This window comes from Eumetopias jubatus, unplaced genomic scaffold, assembly GCF_037043125.1.
Source record: "Eumetopias jubatus isolate StellerSeaLion01/CBP00866 unplaced genomic scaffold, mEumJub1_p1.0 scaffold_7, whole genome shotgun sequence".
In the NCBI taxonomy this organism is placed as follows: Eukaryota; Metazoa; Chordata; class Mammalia; order Carnivora; family Otariidae; genus Eumetopias; species Eumetopias jubatus.
Window position 1 is genome coordinate 129,229,889 of NW_028274813.1, and position 18,884 is coordinate 129,248,772.

Sequence of the window (18,884 nt, forward strand, 5' to 3'; positions counted from 1 at the left end):
AGTCATTACATACACCTTCCAGGTTGTGGTACATCTTTTATTTTGTGTACTTCTTGAAAATTGAGGTTTAACTCTGAAAAGTAAACAGATGGAATTACCACAGACCGATAAAAGTTTGTAGGGTTTTCTTTGTTTTGAAATTTCGTGCTCATGTGCTTAGTAGTCTGTCGTGCCAGATAGCTTTGTGGTTGACAGCCATGCCCTATGGGTCTGAGAAGTTTTCTTGAATTATTTTGTGGTGATTTCCTCCTAATTCTTAGTTTTATCTTTACAGAACTTTTTGTTTTGGGAAACTGGACTCTGGGAGTGGTCCATAATATTACTACATGTTTTTCATTTCTGCGTTTTAAATTCTTCTTTCTAGGAGAGCCCCTTCACTTATCTCACATTAGTATTTCTTTTAAGCTTTTCACTTCTCTTGTCATGTTTTATATCCATGATCTTCCCCTGCCCGTGGTTCTCTGAATTTTTTTTTTTATATTTCCCTTTAACTTGTTTTCCATCGTTGATGTTAGATATTTTTTCAGATGACTTGTAATCATTGGTTGTCTGCACACATTTGGGAGTAGGGGACTAACCATCTGACCCGAAGCTCTGAGCATGTGGGTAGGGCTTGGTCAACTTCCCATGTTTACTCTCTGGTGATATGGCTGCGCTGCTTCATTGGGAGGCTTGCACGGGGTAGTTCCTCCTCTTAGAAGGTCAGATTTTGTGGACAAGGACCCTCCAGTCTCCTGAGTGGAGGTCGAAGGCCTGGCTCTCTTCATTCTGGAGTCTGGGAGGCAGAAGGCCAGGCGCAGGCTCCTCTAGGGTGTCTGCTCATATGCTCCTGCTTCAGTACGGAGCCCAGTTCAGAGACCGCTTCTTTATCTTTTTGCTGGGCCAAGTTGGAAGTTTGGGTGTCTCTTGTGAATCTGGGTATTTGTTACTTCTAAGCATTGTTGGAAAAAACCACTTGTTAGTTTTAACTCTCCTACTTCAGAGGTACCTAGCTTGCCTCTGGGGTGGAATGTGGCAGTATAAACCAGGTTGGTTCTCATCTCGGGCCTCTTAAGTCATTTCCCTTACTGCCAATATTTTGTTGCTTTTGTTTTCTCTTTCCTTTTCCCTTTGTGGGTTTTTTGAAACACTCTCTTTACTGTTGTTCAGTGGAGTTGGGCAGGGGGAGAAAATGACTTTTGTGTTCAGCTCACCATCTTTATCTGCAAGCCTTCCCCCTTAGTTTCTTATACATCCAAAGGACTTGTTACTATTTTATCCTGCAGTTTTAGATAGTTTATCTGGTGGTGGGACATTTCTGGGTTAGGCCTGTAATCTTGCTTCTCATTTTATCTTCATAATGACCTTATGAGGCATTATCACAGCCCTCTTGCAGACGAGGAGACAGCATTTTGAGCTATAATAAAAGGAAGGTATAGAAGCCATCACTCTTAAGAGATGCTGTTGGGACCTGCACCTCAGGTTTTCCTGACTTTACATTTATGGTTGTTCCCTGGGCTTTAACCCGTTCCTCCGTTAGCGGTAACATGCTGTGAGGGTGGGCTGGGTTTTCTCTGGGAATTTAGGACACAGGGAACAAAGACAAGATGTCCTTGCTGCAAATGTTTTATGTCTCTATTCTGTTGGCCTGTTCCAGTGCAAAGAGCGGATGAGGCCTGTGAAAAAGGCACTGAAACAACTGGACAAACCCGACAAGGGGCTGAACGTGCAAGAACAGCTAGAGCACACCCGAAACTGCCTGCTGAAAATCGGAGACCGGATAGCCGAGTGCCTTAAAGCCTACTCAGACCAGGAGCACATCAAACTGTGGAGAAGGTAGGTGCCCTCGGCCTCAGATTGCCTGGTGTGATTTGACAGTGTGTGTGTGGGGAGGGTTCTGTGTTTGTTTTATAAAAGCTGACATAGCCACCTAATGAGAATTTTTCCCCCCCGATAAAACCCATCCATTGGCAATGTACCCGCAGGTTTCAATTTCGTTTTCCTGCAATAGACATTCCACTGAGACAGTCTTTTGAATAGGTAGGATGATGTCATTATTTTATAAGAGAACAGCAGGGAGACTGGATTTGCCGGCCTGTTCTCAGAGCAAAGACTTGATCTGTAAACCTGGAAGGGATAAAAATCATCTAGTCTCACTACTTCACCCACCTCAGGTTGACAGATACAATAACTATTTGAATAGTTCTCTACTAACACATGAGGTGAAACAAAGATTAAAATCACCAGAACTATGATTTTTCCATTCTCTCTGATAATTGAAGAACTCTAGTAGTAATTTGTATTAATGCAGTTTAATTCAGAACTTTAATTTGTAAGGCATATCATGGCTCATATATAGTCATTTATATATTCACTTTTGATTTTTTAGGAAAACACAACTGGAATTTCTTTCTCAAAGATAATTGTAACATTAAGTCTCTTTCCATAATCCAAAGTGACTTTGAACTCATGTGCTTCATGGTTCATGTAATTATTTGGTATAATATACCCAATCACAGTGGATTGGATTGGTTTTGAGTGAAAAATGGATCTAAGAAAACTTTGTCATGATGCTATCCATAGCATGCTTCACACCTATCAAAAAAATTAAGTTTCAAAATGTTATTTTTGTTCCCCTTTATACTGTTACCAACTTCTTCCTGTGCCTAGCCACTGGGCTGTTTTTCTAGCCAAGTTAATCCCTGTTGGAAGAGAACAAAAGGTCATTCTAATACATAGATCTCTGAAGCTAGGCTTCCTGCCGGGCACTGGGGCCTGTGTTGAAGTGTGTGGGGCACTGTAGACCTGGCTAGCAGTCGTTTGTAAGAAGGTCCTTGCCCATTCCAGAGACACTATCCATCCTGAAGTGGTCATTGCACAACCAGGTATGGTAGGTGTTGGAGAAGGAGGCGGGGCCTGCAGAAGAGCAGTCAGGGAGGATGCTCTTCTGAGAGGCAGGCCGGTGTAGACCAAGTATAGAAATTTCTACACTTCTGAGAGGCAGGCTGGGCGTGGAAGAGTAGGGCGGACTTACTTAGGCTTTGGCACAGGCTTACAAGTGGGCCGGTGAGGGGGGCTGGGAGGTTTTTAGGGTTTAAAGGCAGTTTGTTAAGACCACTGAAGCCCATTCTAGACGATCTTAAAAAGGAAGGGAAGGTGCAGCAGGTTTATTACTCCGGGAGCCAGTCCTGTTTCTGTGGGTGGCAGGACGTGGTCAAACTGTTCTCTACAAAGTGTGGAAGGAGGTGAGACTCCTAGCTCACTGCGAGTACCGCTGCCTCCTTGTTCTAGATGTCCGTCTTGTCAGTCACTCTGCCATCCAGGGTAATGCCTTGCTAGGGTGAGTGCAGTGGCATTGCAGGGGGGCGCTGCTTGGAGTTTTAAGGAAGAAACGAGAGGTCTTGGTGGTGACAAGTGGGACGGAAGGAGGGACAGCAACATGGGGATGCCCGAATGTCTGTAGGTCCCAGCCGGGAAGATGGTGGTAATGATGGGCTGTGTGGCTGAATCTGGAGGTGTGGAACGTGGAGGAAGACTTCCAAGACTTTCCTGGGTGCCGGTGAAGGAAGGGGTTTTAGCTAGGAGCAGAGCCTTCGTCTCCAGGCCCAGCGGCCAGACTCTGTTGACGCTGGCATCTACAGATGTGTTAATGAAGCGCAGACCTGAAAGAATGTTTCTGTTATTTAATTTCTACACTTGGTCGAGTATCCATGGCAGAATTCAGTAGCTTGCCATAATAAAGAGAATAGAAAGTCATTTAAAGAATTCTATAATTTACTTAGAACTGTATTTTTTTATTTTTTATTTTTTTTAGGAATCTGTGGATTTTTGTTTCCAAGTTTACAGAATTTGATGCTCGAAAATTGCATAAGTTATACAAGATGGCTCATAAGAAAAGATCTCAAGAAGAGGAGGTAAAATACAAATTTAATCCTAATTTATACAAACAGATAAAAACCAATTCCACAGAAAAATTCCTTCATTACAGTTTTTCCCTGGGGAGATGGTCATGGGATGATATTGTTGGTGCTAGAAGGGTCCTTGGTTCTCTGCCCTCACTACAGATGGGGTGGAGGTCTAGCAGGGGTGGAGGTGGCCAGCACCGCCCCGCCTGTCCCCGCCACAGTGCGCCCTAATACCATGTTAGCTCTGCAGTCTCTCGGCATGCTCCCCTAGTGGTGAAAGTAACAGTGAAACTAGACAGGTGGAATAGCTGACGTATTAGAACCAAAGCATGTTAAAATTCCGACAAGGAGTTGTTACCCTGTGTTCCTATGTCCCGGAATCATTTATTCACCAATCTTGTGGTAGCTTAGAAACGTGGCTCCTGACTAGTAACAGGGTCATGGGCAGAAAATACTTTTCTGTTCTTTTCTGGCCATGTATACCTGGTGTCCTTCCAGCTTTCGTACATAGTGTCCCAGCTGCTCATGGAAAGGAGCAAATACAAGAAGGTACCCAGAAGAAGTTCCTTCCTTTCTCTGGCATAGGGCGATGGGGACATAAGTGACTTTGCTGATTCTGCAGGGGCTGTGTTCCTTATGCCTGCATGCCTGTTTCCAGATCTGCTGACTTGCCATGTGGGCCTTACCCAAATCAGCCACTCAGGGCCGATCTGTGAACATTGAACACCTCCGCCACTAACATGTCAGCTCCATGAAGGCAGAGATGTTACATCTTTCATCCTGTGCTATGTCCTCTGTGCCTGGAATGGTGCTGGGCATGGGGCAGGTGCTCAGAAGTATTTGTTGCATGAACTTAACACTATGCTTAGCATTGTGTGGGACTGTAGAGTAGTACTCTCAAGTACTTTCTAATTTAATTTTACATGGAAGAGTATGATACAGCAGTAACATACAGAAATATATTAATATCACTGCATGTTAATGTAAATTTTAAGCATTGTAAAAGTCCGAGAGGATAGTCAGGAAAAGCCTGGGGGGGGAAAGACCCTCTAGTGGGGACTGGAAATTCCACACGATGAAGTCAGACACATGATGGTCAAGGGCCACATTCATCTAAGTCTCAGAAGGGAGTATCGTTGAGTGAAAGTAGTAGTCCTGCTGCTGGGGGTGCACACTGTCACAGCTGTGCTGAAGGACAAGTCAGATTTGTCAATAGACAAAGCAGTTCTGAGAATTTAATGAGGTAATTAAGGATTTAAACATGTTTACAGTGGAAATGACTTAAATGTCCAAAAAATGGGTCATGATATATCCATACTGGGGAGTTACTCAGCCATAATAAAATAGTGCAAATAAGTGTTTACATGAGATGTTCACAATACATGAAGTGAAAGAAGAATACTGAATAATATTTTTGTTGTTAAAAAAAAAAGCTTAGAAAGACATGGACCAAATTACAGGCATTAATTCTTCTGGGGGTGAGATTTTAGGTCACTTTGCATTTATTTTTTTCTTACTGTATTTTCTATTTTTATGTCACATTTTACTTGTGTGGTAAAGAAGCAAACAGATGTTTAGCTTGACTTTGGCGTAGGAACTAGTACCCCCTGGGCTAGTCAGGGCTTGTTGGTTCTAGTTAGTCTAGGAAAGTTGGTGGTCCTAGTTTTACGCGGTCCAAGCTAAATCTCAGCCTGGGCGTCTGTTCCGCGCATGCCCGGTGCGGTGGCACCCGGGGTCCGTGAATCTTGAGAACGCACATAGCCTGGGCGTCTGTTCCGCGCATGCCCGGTGCGGTGGCACCCGGGGTCCGTGAATCTTGAGAACGCACACAGCCTGGGCGTCTGTTCCGCGCATGCCCAGTGCGGTGGCCCCAGCAGTCCCGGAATCTCTGAGAATGCGCACAGCCTGGGCCTCTGTTCCGCGCATGCTCGGTGCGGTGGCCCCAGCAGTCCCTGAATCTCTGAGAACGCGCACAGCCTGGGCGTCTGTTCCGCGCATGCCCGGTGCGGTGGCACCCAGGCGTCCGTGAATCTCTTGAGAACGCGCACAGCCTGGGCGTCTGTTCCGCGCATGCCCGGTGCGGTGGCACCCAGGGGTCCGTGAATCTCTTGAGAACGCGCACAGCCTGAGCATCTGTTCCGCGCATGCCCGGTGCGGTGGCACCCAGGGGTCCGTGAATCTCTTGAGAACGCGCACAGCCTGAGCATCTGTTCCGCGCATGCCCGGTGCGGTGGCCCCAGTAGTCCCTGAATCTCTGAGAATGCGCACAGCCTGGGCGTCTGTTCCGCGCATGCTCAGTGAGGTGGCCCCAGCTGTCCCTGAATCTCTGAGAATGCGCACAGCCTGGGCGTCTGTTCCGTGCATGCCCAGTGCGGTGGCCCCAGCAGTCCGTGATCTGTGCTCACAGGACTTGCCAGCTTGGGGTGACTTTATTGTCAGAGCAGCACATGCTGCTTTGACTGGTGTGCTGCGGGAGCTCGGGAATTTCGGAACATGTTTTCTATAAGCATGTAGTAGATGGCGGGTTGGAAGCCAAGAGAGGAATACTTACAGGTGGTGATCTCTGTACTGTTCTTGGGAATTCCACCGGGGGGCTTAAGATGCTTTGGTTTCCTTTTATTCTTAGGAGCAAAAGAAGAAAGATGATGTGATTGGTGGTAAGAAGCCGTTTCGACCAGAGGCCTCGGGCTCCAGCCGGGACTCCCTGATATCTCAGTCGCACGCCCCGCACAACCTTCACCCTCAAAAGCCTCACTTGCCTGCCTCCCATGGCCCACAGATGCACGGACACCCACGAGATAACTATAATCACCCCAACAAGAGACACTTTAGTAACGCAGGTAGGTCATTAAGTGGAGTTTTAAAAAGAGATGCCAAAAGAGTCATTTTATTTTCTGAAGATAGCAGCTAGACTTTGTGCTCTGTTCTCCTTCAGGACTTTACTGTCTTCTGTCTCAGTGAGACAGAGGGTGAAGTAAAGGTCCAAAAGGCCGTTTGTTACTCCAGCTTGAAGAAGAACATGGCCACCATAAACAAGTAATAGGCTGAGATGAGCAATTTACATTATATAGGATGGTGAAATGGTTAAAACTGTTAATACTGAAAGAGCCTTGTAAATTGACAACGAAAGAATTAGCAAATAGAGAAATGGACAGCGATTAGGAATAGAGAATTCATACAGAAGAGGAAATTCAAGTGGCCACTATGACAAGGTGACCAGCACTGCTCCTAGGGAAATGTAAATTAAGGCAATAGCAAGCTAACCAATTTTTTTTGCCCATTCAGATCAACAAAAAAGGGTGGAATACACAAATTGCTAACAGTGTGAATTGCTGCAATGTTTCCAGAAATTAATCTGAAATATCTAAATACATAAGCCTTTTCTTTTTGGTTTGTACAAGAATGTATGAGGATGCCATTCCAGTCTTACAATGGCAAAAAGCTGGAAATAACTTCGATATCCCTTAACAGGAGAATCATAAATAGTAGGACACTGGTGTTCCATATATTATGATCTATTATTAAAAAGAATGAGTTGGCTTTAGAGATAAAAGATAAGAGAGAAAGCAACAAAATCTGTGTATGTCTAGATTTATTAAGGTGACATTCACATAACATCAACTTTACCATTTTATTTTTATGTTTTTTTAAATTTTATTTATTTGTGAGAGAGAGCATGAGAAAGAGCAACCAGGAACAGGGGTGGTCGGAGGGAGAGAAGCAGACGTCCTGCGGAGCAGGGAGCCTGATGCGGGGCTCCATCCCAGGACCCTGGGATCATGACCTGAGCTGAAGGCAGACACGCCCCAAACTTTACCATTTTAAATATCCAGTTTAGTGGCATTTAGTACATTCAGTGTTACGTAACCACCCTTCTATCTTAGTCACAAAACATTTCCATCAGCTCAAATGGAAATCCAAATGGAAATCCCACATCTGTGGGGCCGTTTCTCTCCATCCCCTGCCTGCAGCCCCAGTGTGTATTCTGTCTGTCTGGATTCATGTGTTTGGGACACTGCCTGTTAATGGAATCATACTATATGTGTCTGATTTCTTTTATTTGGCATAATATTTCCAAGGTGTATCTACATTGTAACGTGTGTGAGTACTTCATTCCTTTTTGTGGCTGATTTGTATAGATACAGGTCACAGTCATCCATCCATGGGTTAATGGACATTTAGGATGTTTCTACTTTTTGGCTATTGTGAATAGTACTGCTGTGAAAAATCTGTGTGTAATACGTATTTGAGGACCTGTTTTCAGCTCTTTTGGGTATATTCCTGGCAGTGGAATTGCTGAGTTATATGGTAATTCTAATTTAATTTTTTGAGGAACCACCAAACTGTTTTCCATAGTATATGTTTAATAAGTGTAGAGAAAGATGTGAAAACACACCCAGTACCAGTGACCTCAGGATGCTGGGAATGGAGGGCTGATTGTAGGAAGTTAATAATTTCTCCATCTGTTGCTTTACTGGTTATACTGAGCATGGATTTTAAAGATACAAGTAAGAAGAAAGGGAAAAAAGTATATAGAATCAAAGCTAAAAGTATATGGAATATATAGAAATCATAGTGTAGGATTTTGCAAAGGGTCGTGTATTCCATAATAATTAGAATGAAGTGTTAATTTCTTTCTAAACTTCAGTTCTAGGATTTCCATTTGATTGTTTTGAAAAATACATTTCAGTCTTGTAAAATTCTCAGGCTTTTAGAAAACTTGATTTTCTCCATATTTTCCTCTTTTTTTGAACATAAGAATTATAGTTATTTAAAAATTTTAACCTGCTGATTCCAGTATCTGAATTATTGTTCGTCATTTTCTGTTGTATGTTTTATTTCTCTTGGTTTTCAGTCCTACAGTACTGTCTTTTATGCCTAGTTATTTTTGATTAAATGGGAGAAATCTACGGGATGCCTGGTGGCTCAGTTGGTCCTGAGATCAAGCCCACCTCCCTCTACTCCTCCCTACCGTTTGTGCTCTCTCTTGCTCTGTCTCTCTCTCTCAAATAAAATCTTCAAAAAAAAGATAAAAAGGGGAACCTATGTTTTAGAAATTGTGCAAGCTCCAGGTGATGTTGCTTTTCCCCAGAGCGGATTCATTCTTTCCTCCCCTGGGCACATAGAGTGTGAGGCGATCATTCTGATCTAGTCTGCTGCTGGTCCCCTGTTCCTGGAGCTTAGCTCTTTCCAGTGCTCAGCAGGGGCCATTCTCTGCCCCCTCCCCTTCCGCAGGCTCTAAGCTTCGATCTTGGTGTTCTCAGCACCGTGAGACTGCCCCAGGCTGATCTGCTGTTCCGAGGGTTCCAGTTTAGGTTTTTAGCCTTCTGCTCCCTGCAGACTCAGCACATGTCCTAAGGGAAGGTTGGTTGTGCGTTTCTGCCATGCCCCTCTAGCCTAGAAGGGCCTCTGAAGGCTCTGCTGGTGTCTCTAGTCCTGTGCTGGGAGCAGCTCAGATACTCAGCCTCTCACCTGTGCTCAGAATCACAGCCCTCCCTGCCTGCAGTGGCTTCGGCAGTCACCTCTTCCCTCTGTGAGCTTTTCTGCTCTTTGGAGTCTTACTCCTTCTAGGCCTCATAGCTCTGGCTGATCTTTGATGTCTTCCAACAGGTAAGTTTTGTTTACGTGGCCTTTTTACTGTTCTTGGAGGAATGTAATTCTGCTACAAACTGCTCTAAACTACCTGGAAGCAAAAGTTCCATGTCTTCCAATCTTAAAAATCTAAGTAGTTCAGAATTAATTGATCACCATTTGATTGACAGGGAAAAAGGTAATTACTGTAAAGATGATTGGGCAGTGTTTCCATGTTTGTAGGTCTAATTGTATTTGTCCTGACTTTTCCCTGGGTTCAGACTGGTTTTATGTTATTCATGTGACGTCACTGAATTTATATTCTGATGCTTTGAAAGAACTTTTCTTAGTCCACTCACTGTAGTCTTTTATTTAAGTCTTGGATTCTCACCCATCTCCTTAATAGCTCAGTACTTCCTAACCAGCGACCTACCTCATGGCGGGTTCAAGAAGAAAGAAAAGCACTGTTTGGTTTCTCTGGAAATAAATGGCTTGGCTGGAATTGTAAGCATCTCCACTATCCCGCAGACACCGACACCCTGTTTGAAATATTACTTTCCATTCAGTTTGAAGCCATCTTCAAGTGATTTGTTTTCATTTTGTGAAGGTGTCTTCTTTTTTTGTTGTTGTCCATTAAGTTATTAGGCTGAGTAGTCAACGTTTTTAACTTGTTGGTTCTCTGGCCTGACCCACCGTGGATCACAGTGACTTGAAGCTGCTGGTTGACTGCATGTTACTTCAGTGGTGTCAGATTCTAAGCTGCACAGGTTCCTTCAGGGTGTTATTCTGTGACTCTATACAAAAATGCTTAGAAGACCAGCAAAATGAGTAGAGAGACACCTCTCTGGTGGCTTCTTTTTGGTGTTAGCGTAGTTGTAGATAGAAGATGGATTTCCTGTGAGGCCACATAGTTCCTTCTGGTTAAGCCTAAGGCTGCCTGTAACAAAGAACCACGAACTGGGTGGCTTAGAGCAACAGAAATGTATTCTTTCACACTTCCGGAGGCCAGAAGTCTGAAGCCAGGGTATCAGTCGGGTTGTTTCTTCCTGGAAGACGTGAGGGAGAATCTGTTCCCAGCCCTTGTCCTGCTGTGTAGTGCCTGCCTGCTCTCCTTGGTGCCCCTTGACTGGTGGCTGTGTCATCCCCGTTTCTGGCTCCATCAGTGCATGGCCTTCCTCCCTGTGTCTGTCTCAGACCTCCCTCTGCCTTTCTCTTAGAAGAGTGTCTGTCATTGGATCCAGGGCCCAATCTAAATCCAAGATGATCTCATCTTGAAATCCTTAATTACATCTGCAAAGACCCTATTTTCAAGTAAAGTCACACTTACAGGTTCTAAATGGACCTATCTTTTTGGGGTCACACTTGAGCCCACTGTAGCCTCCATTCCTGGACTTTTGTGTGTTCACTACGTTTTCTGACCAAGTAAGTGTGATTCTTCTCAGGGGAAAAGGGAGGCTGAAGAAGCAAAAACATTTCAGATTGGCCCTGTCCTTGAGAGGTAGCATACTGATCCAAATCCAGAGTGAAAGGAATTACTTTTTACAGGAGGAGGTTCATCTCTTTGGTGTGGGCTGGGAAAGAGTAATACAATCAGTATGTCTAGTCTGGAAATATTTTCCGAGACCAGGCACAGCTTATGGTACTAGCAGGTAAATAAACTTTTGACATGTAAACAGTAGCTGCTACCTCGCTGCTGTGAAACTCAGCAAGTTCTGTTCTCTGAATTAATGTTTGGTTTTGTTTTTTTGAGTGAAATCTCATTTTAAGGGTCTGCCCCAGATTGGAAGGTATAGAGGCTTGGAGAATAAAAAGCCATAGTTCGTAGGACTTCCTAAGAGAAAGGCCATGAACTTTCTTTTGCCTTAAAATTTGAGGGAGAGGATGTTGGGACTCAGTACTGGTGTGTTTCCCAGCAGCAGAGAGGCTGTGAAGGAGGAAACAGTGTCTATCTCTGTAACACGGGTCAGCCTTTGAGTTTAAACTTCCGTGGTTGTGAAATTCAGCCATTTGTGGTCGTGAAACTGTTCTTCCTTTTCCTGCAGATCGAGGAGACTGGCAGAGGGAAAGAAAGTTCAGCTATGGTGGAGGCAGCAATGCTCCGTGGGGCGGTGACAGGCACCATCAGTACGAGCAGCACTGGTACAAGGAGCACCATTACGGGGACCGGCGACACGTGGACGCCCACCGCTCGGGGAGCTACAGGCCCAACAGCCTGTCCAGGAAGAGACCTTATGACCAGTACAGCAGTGACCGCGACCACAGGGGGCACAGAGATTACTATGACAGGTAGGCCGGAGGTCCTGAGACACCAGGCGCTGATCTCTGCCAGGAGTTTTACTCTTGGAGGGGGAGAGACAACGTACGCATTCACGTCTAATTAAATGTGCATTGAACGTCTCCTCGTGTGCCAGGCATGGTCCCCAGTCTGAGCTGACGTTGTTGCTGTCAGGGCATCCTCAGGGTATTGGGGAGGAATCCTGGTGCAGGCAGCTGACACTGTGTGCTGAGTGGATATTGAAAGTAGAGGTTTTTGTGGTTTTTCCTGGGGGCTGAGGAAGAGGAGAGGTTGCTGATTCTTGCTTTGGGCCCTGAAGAGCCTGCTAAGGGGACAGAAATGGAACAGGTGGAATAGGTATCATGGGCCCAGGCCAAGGGTTGGCACCCAAAGAGGGAAGCCCAGAAGATGAACACTTTGGCTAGTAAGGGGTTGAATGCCAAGTTATAGGTCTTAAGTTGTGTCCTTTGGGTCATAGGGAGCCATCTGTAGTTTCAGGAAAGGTTTTCTGTCTTCCTCTGAGGAAATGTAGAGAAGCAGTAACCTTAAAATACTAGAGTCTGCAACCAAATTATTAAGCTTGGTGTGCACCTCTCAGCAGGATCCTGAGATGGGTCCCAGCCCGTGGTCCTTGTCTGCCATGACCGCACAGTTTAGGGGTAGAGGGCTTTTTGAAGTCGTACCCTGGCTACAGCTGTACAAGACCATTATGAGCCAGTTAGCATTGTAACCTGTGAGAATAGCTGTGGGAAGGGCTGAAGAGGTTTTATTTATTCTTCCTAATTTTAGGACTTGACTGTATTTTAACCTCACAGCAGCTTTGGTTTTCCTTAGGCTAACAACATGCTTTGGGCTTGAATTTAAGTTTAGAAAGTTTTGTATAAACATCTCCTTTTTTTTGGAGCATCTGGTAACACATTAGCACAGTGGCTCTAGCTGAGTAGCCGCTGTCTCCTTTAGGAGGGGTCTGTGTCCCCCTCACCTCCCACCCTTCCGTATCTTCTAGTCAGGCTCCAGTGGGCATTTGCCCTGTATTTCTTTGTCTAGATCTGTATTTCCGTTCAGTATCACTTTTTTTCTTGCCTGAAGGACTGTCATTTTACTGTGGGTCTGCTGGTGATAAATTCAGCATTTCTCTGTCTGAGAAAGTCCTTAGTTGGCGTTCATGTATGAAAGATACCTTTGCTGGGCATAAATTCTAGATGAATACTTTCAGCACCTTAAAGATGTTCCTCTTCTGTCAACTTGAACTGTTTCTGATGAAAAAAATCTGTCATCTCTATCTTTGTTTCTCTTTACATAACATTTTTATTCCTTTATTCCTAGTTTCTATCAGTGAGTATAGTGCACCTTGCTGTAGTTTTCCTCGTGTTTGTTTTGCTTGGGAAGTGTTGAGCTTCTTGGATCTGTGGGTTTATCTTACCAAATTAGGAATATTTTTTTACCATTATTTCTTCTGGTCTCTTTCTCACCTCTTTTGGAGATTCTAATTACACCTATAATTCGGCTGTTTGTATTGGTCTCCCAGCTCACTGATGGCTGTTTTTTTTTTAAATTTTGTTTTCTCTCTGTCTCCGTTGGATAGTTTCTATTGCTGTGTCTACAAGTTCACTGAGATTTATTTTTCAATGTCAACCTGCCTTGAGGCCCCTCTGATATGTTTTGCATTTCATACATTGGAGTTTTATTTCTAGAAGTTGTATTTGGGCATTTTTTTCCCCCCAAATTAAGTCTTTCTCTAACCTTTTGAAATCTGGAATACAGCTTATAAATAGTTTTATCCTTGTTGGCTAGTTCTACCATTTGGGTCAGTTTCAGTTGATTAGCTTATTTCCTCATTATGGTCTTAGTTTCCTGGTTTTCTCCATGCCTGGTAATTTTTGATTAGATGCCTCACCGAGTGCCAAGTATTTTGTATTCCTATAAATATTCTGGAGCTTTGTTGTGAGACACAGGTTACTTGCAAACGGTTCGACCCTTTCAGGTCTTGCTGTTCAGATTCTTTGGGCAGAATGGGAGCTGCTCTCTGGCAAGGGCTAATTTTTCCCACCACTGAGGCAGGGACGCTTCATGGTACTCTACTGATGTCCCTTGAAACTTGAGGTTTTCTGGTATAGCTGGTGAGAACAGGGCACTTGCGCCGCCAGCCTTCCGGGTGGTTATTTCCTGGCCTTGGGTAGTTTCTTCACATGCACACCCTAAACGGTGTTCACCGAATCCCCAAGGGAAGCCGTTTGCAGGTCTTTGAACTTCTTTCTGTGTGCAGAATTCTCTTTTGCGTTCCATCCTCTTGAACTCCAGCTGCCTTGGTTCTGCCCCTGCCTGCTAATTCTGGAAGTCTCCCTACCCCTGTGCTGAGGCCTGGAAACTGTCTCAAGGCAGTGCGGGGTTTATTATGAGCTTCGTCTCATTTGCTTTCCATCCCTCAGGGAATCACTGTTCTTTGTTTACCTGACATCTGGTGTCTTGAAAACCATTGTTCTATACATTTTGTCCCCTCTTTCTCTCTCTCTCTCTCTCATTTAATGAGGGGAAATTCACATAATATGAATTAACTATTTTAAAGGGAACAATTCAGTGACATTTAATACATCCACAATGTTGTGCAACCATCTCGGTCTCAAGTTCCAAACACCACCCCAAAGAACACCTCCATAACCATTAAGCATTCACTCCATTCTGCTGTCTCCTCAGCTCCTGATTGTTACCAATCTGTATTTTGTTTTTATGGATTTACTTCCCTTGGATATTTTGTATAAGTGGAATCATACAAGATGTGGTCTTTTGTGGCTGGATTCTTTGAACATGTAGCATCATATTTGAGTCTCATCCACATTGTAGCACATGCTGGTACTTCTTTTCTTTTCGTGGCTGAATAATACTCCATTGTAGTGTATTTTTTATCTATTCATTGATGGACATTCAAATTGTTTCCACCTTTGGCTCTTGTAAACAGTGCTCTGCGAACACGGGTGTAAAAGTATTTGTTTGAATACCTGTTTCAGTTATTTTGGGTATATGCCTAGGAGGGAATTTTTAGTTATATGGGAGTTCTGTGTTTGACTTCTCCACAGTGGCTGAAACATTTTATCCTCCTACTAGCAATGTACCAGAGTTGCCATTTTCCCACTTCTTTGCCAACGGGTACCTTCTGTGTGTGTGTTTGTTTGTTTGATTTGTTTTGTTAAAGATGTTCAACTTCTTTTCATGTGCTTAGTGGCCATTTGTAGATCTTTGGAGAAATGTTCGTGTCCTTTGCCCATTTTTGGAATTGGGTTGTTTGTCTTTTTGTTGTTGATTAGTACCAATTTTTTTCTAATAGGATAACAAGCAGTTTACTGTGGTGCTAATTAAAAATTTTAATATTCTTCACATATTGAGTCAATTTTTAAAATAATTTAATTAACCTTTCATTTATTGTTGACTGGGTTGATTGTGGCTTTTACTGTTACTAATAACTTCTCAAATAATTTCCGTGGCTCTTTTTCTCCTGGGCCAGGTTAAAGAATGTGAAAACGTTTGTAGATCTTGCCAGTTTTCCTGAAGGGAGTACGGCTTTACAAAGCCACCAGTGATTCAAGTTGTACTTGTTTCATTGCAGACTTGAGGCTTATGTCATTTCATAGGTTGTGTTTTGCCAGTAACTGTAAAATAGCCCTTTGTTACTACTTTTGTGGGTTTTTTCCCCCCCAATTCCTAGTAATGTAAGCATTTGTAGACTCTCGAGTTCTTTGGAAGTGTCCTTGAATATGAGTGCATGAGGAAGAGCCAGTGGACGAAGAAGAAAGGGATGGGTTTGGTCTTTTCAGCTAATCCTTGCCTCTCCGTTTCAGGCACCATCATGACTCTAAGCGGAGGAGATCCGATGAATTTCGGCCTCAAAATTACCACCAGCAGGATTTCCGACGAATGTCTGACCACCGCCCCCCTATGGGCTACCATGGCCAAGGACCTTCGGACCATTACCGCTCTTTCCACACAGACAAACTGGGGGAGTATAAACAGCCCCTGCCTCCCCTGCACCCTGCAGTCTCAGACCCTCGCTCGCCCCCTTCTCAGAAGTCTCCTCACGATTCCAAGTCACCCCTGGATCACAGGTCTCCTTTGGAGAGATCACTAGAACAGAAAAACAACCCAGATTATAACTGGAATGTTCGGAAAACATAAAGGACAGCTGGGCAAGAAGGGGAGAGCAAGAGTCATTAAGCACCTGGATATTTTTGGTCTGATCCAGTAGGAGCCAGTTACCTAGACCAGCAAGCGGAGTTTCTGGACATGCTGCTGCTGTCAGCTTGCCGGCGGAAGGAGCACTTCAAGGAGTGGGGGCCTTTCACTTGGTCCAGCTTGGGTTTGGGTCGCCACTCCTGCACTTTGACACCCCATCCCATTCCAGCCTGGTTCTGGCCTGTCACTGCGATGGGTGCTAGGAGGAAGAGGTGACTTTTGTGTATGTACCAGCTTCGTGGGCTGTATTTCCCCAGGGAAGGAAGACAGGCTCTTAGAGTCATGAGTATTTTGTCGCCGGGGTCCGTGCACCCTGAGCCTGGGTGCGGTGGGCTGGGTAGGAGCGTGTGTGTGCAGGCTGCCGGGACCTGCTGGGACGGCACACGATTTGCTTCACTGTGACGTGACGGATGCTGCTGATGGGGAGCGGGGCATGGGTCTCGCCAATGGGACTTGAAGGGGAGCAGGTACGCTCCTCAGACGTGTTCTTGGGAGAAACCTCACACTCGGGCCTCAGCCTGACACCTGTGTTGCCGGAGGACAGAGGGGAAGAGCTTCCCCAGCGGCCCCTTCCCGACCAACACTAATTTTTCCCACACTATCTGTATATTTCAGAGACTTGGTCTCCAGAGTAGGCTGCCTCCGCCCTGGTGCCACGGAAGCCAGGGCCTGCTTGGTAGACTCCTGAGTACTGTGAGTGGGGCAGCACTGGCATTGGTGTGGGTCTTCAAGCTTGGTTGAGAGTGGGCTGACAGCGGGGCTAGGGTGGGGGCAGTGAGGCCAGGGGCTCGGAATCCCTGGTGGATTTCTGATCCTGGGATGAGAAGTGTCAGCCCAGGGCCCAGGGCGGAAGGGGAGGCTTGCTGCTGGCAGGTGCCCAGGTGCAGGTGGGGAGCGGGTTCTGGGGGAGGGGGGCTCTGGGTGTTGTGCCCGCTCCGTCTCTGCAGCTGCCTCGTAGTGACTTTAGTTCCCTTCGCGCAGCGTGAAGAAGTAGATGGCGCGTGGCACACGTCTGCTGACCCCGTGTGGCGGGTGGGCAGGTGAAGCTCAGTGACCTGTGGGGAACAGGGTCCCACAGCTAGTCGGACATGAGTAGAATTGAACTCTGGTGTTTTTTTAGAATGAGATCAAAGAAAGTATAAACCTAAGTTAAAGTTTTTGCAAACTAGGAAGCCCCCAAGGACAGGGGACTGCGCTGACAAAGTCCTGCCAGGGTTGAACGGAGTCAGAAGGCAAGTTGGTTGCACCCACTTCATCAGGCTCCTTTCGTTCTGATACTGGGCCTTCCGTTTTATTCATTTTAGATATCACCAGTATTGTTTGAGTATCCAAAGGCCTTTCTGGATGGAATAACTGACTTGAACCTACACCGTGCCTAAATGTGTCCAGGCTCAGAGCTGGTGAAAACCTTCCCATTGGGCACGCACAGGGTTAAACTCCCTGAACTAACCTGTGAGGACTTCATAAAATGATCATCACTTACTTGCTGGTACCCTGGGAAGCACCATTCATGCCTTTACTAAGAAATCCTCAAGTCCCAGCACCCCAGTGGAGCACACATGGCTTTGGTGGGTCATTGCTGCTTGCTGTACGCAGCATCCTGGGGCTGGCCAGGCGTGAGTTCCGGAGCAGACTCTGGGTCCTCATAGCTCGTGTTGGGAGCTTAGTGGTTCTTGTCCCATCCTTACTCATCTCCTCATGGTACTAGCGTTGCTCAGCGTGGGCTCATAGTGGGGCAGCAGGCCCGGGGCACAGCCCAAAGGAATGCATAGGCGCCCCTGGCCACAGTCATCCCACTGTGACTGCTCTGTGAGAGTCACCGCTTTGGCCACCACCAGCTTAGCTTCTTGCTGACAGTACTGACACTACCCTGTGTCTTCCTTGCCCAGGCCAAAGAGGAAGGCTAGGTTGGCTTGCCTGGTCCTTTGGGATGGGGGGGGAGGGATGAGCCCCAGCATGTCTCTCCCCTGGGAAGTCAGGCTGTGTCCTCTGGGAGGCACGGCGTCACCCTTCCCTTACAGGAGGCCCTGAATTTCAAAATTCGGCAAGGGTGATTTTCTCTGAAGTTGGTAGGAGATGTGAGTTATTCCCAAAGATGTCTCATCATGAAGAAAAAGGAACTTCCTTTTGTTTACATTCAGGACTTTTAGTGCCATATGATGTAGCAAAAGGCAATATTCACCAGATCAGTGTTAAATTGATTATAAAATTACAGTATCCCCATAAAAGCAACTATTTTAGGTGTTGAAGTATGTTTGAAGACTGGGTTGGGAAAAAGGCATTTCCTCATTGACCTGAATCAGTATATTGTATGCTTTTTTCACAAACACATTTGCACAGGTAGGAATTCTCTCCCTTGTGGATGGGGTAAACTGCCCCAGGAATTGGCGAGGGTGGTATTGTGCAGAGCCTGGCTTTGAAGGATTTAATGATTGGGTAGAAACAGCAGGGGTTGAGGAAGAGGGTGGGGAGTTAGCATCACCTGAGATCTGAGTAAGAAATACCCTGCACAAGGATGCCGTGAAAGTCCAGGCATGGCACTGTGGTTTTTTCAGAGACTGGAGAGAAACAGCTAGGCCCTCCGCAGAGCCTGATCTGATGGCCCCTGCCCCCCCCCCCCGCCCCCGCCCCCGGCCCCGTCATTCCTTTAACCCTTCCACGGGAAACCAGAACACTTCTCACATCGTGCTGCAGACATTGTAGCCTGATGCCCGAGAGCTGTGTCAGGACGTGCGGTGCACACGTGATTCAGTTATGAATTCACACAGGGACACTGGAATCCTACAGACCAAAATCCACTCGTCAGCAGGAGCGGTGGCCCGGGGCCCAGCGCCAGTGGTCTTCCGGCTTGTTTGAGGGCTGCCGTGTCGGGCGGAGAGAGCCAGGCCAAGGGTCCAGGCTGCTTTAGTCCGTCCGTACCCCACACGTTT

The 18,884-nt window shown here is 45.7% G+C and overlaps 1 protein-coding gene across 5 annotated transcripts in view; it reads left to right on the plus strand.

The window, feature by feature from the left end:
* CHD2 (chromodomain helicase DNA binding protein 2) overlaps window positions 1-18,562 on the plus strand; it is a 134,601-nt gene extending 116,039 nt beyond the window's left edge. For all 5 annotated transcript variants that reach the window (XM_088024952.1, XM_028122121.2, XM_028122120.2 and 2 more), the window contains 5 exons: window positions 1,637-1,815; window positions 3,794-3,893; window positions 6,511-6,724; window positions 11,498-11,741; window positions 15,564-18,562. In XM_088024952.1, coding sequence (XP_087881078.1) covers window positions 1,637-1,815; window positions 3,794-3,893; window positions 6,511-6,724; window positions 11,498-11,741; window positions 15,564-15,897 — 1,071 coding nt within the window. In that variant the 3' untranslated portion in view covers window positions 15,898-18,562. The remainder of the gene's footprint in view (window positions 1-1,636; window positions 1,816-3,793; window positions 3,894-6,510; window positions 6,725-11,497; window positions 11,742-15,563) is intronic.
* Window positions 18,563-18,884: the final 322 nt, after the last annotated feature.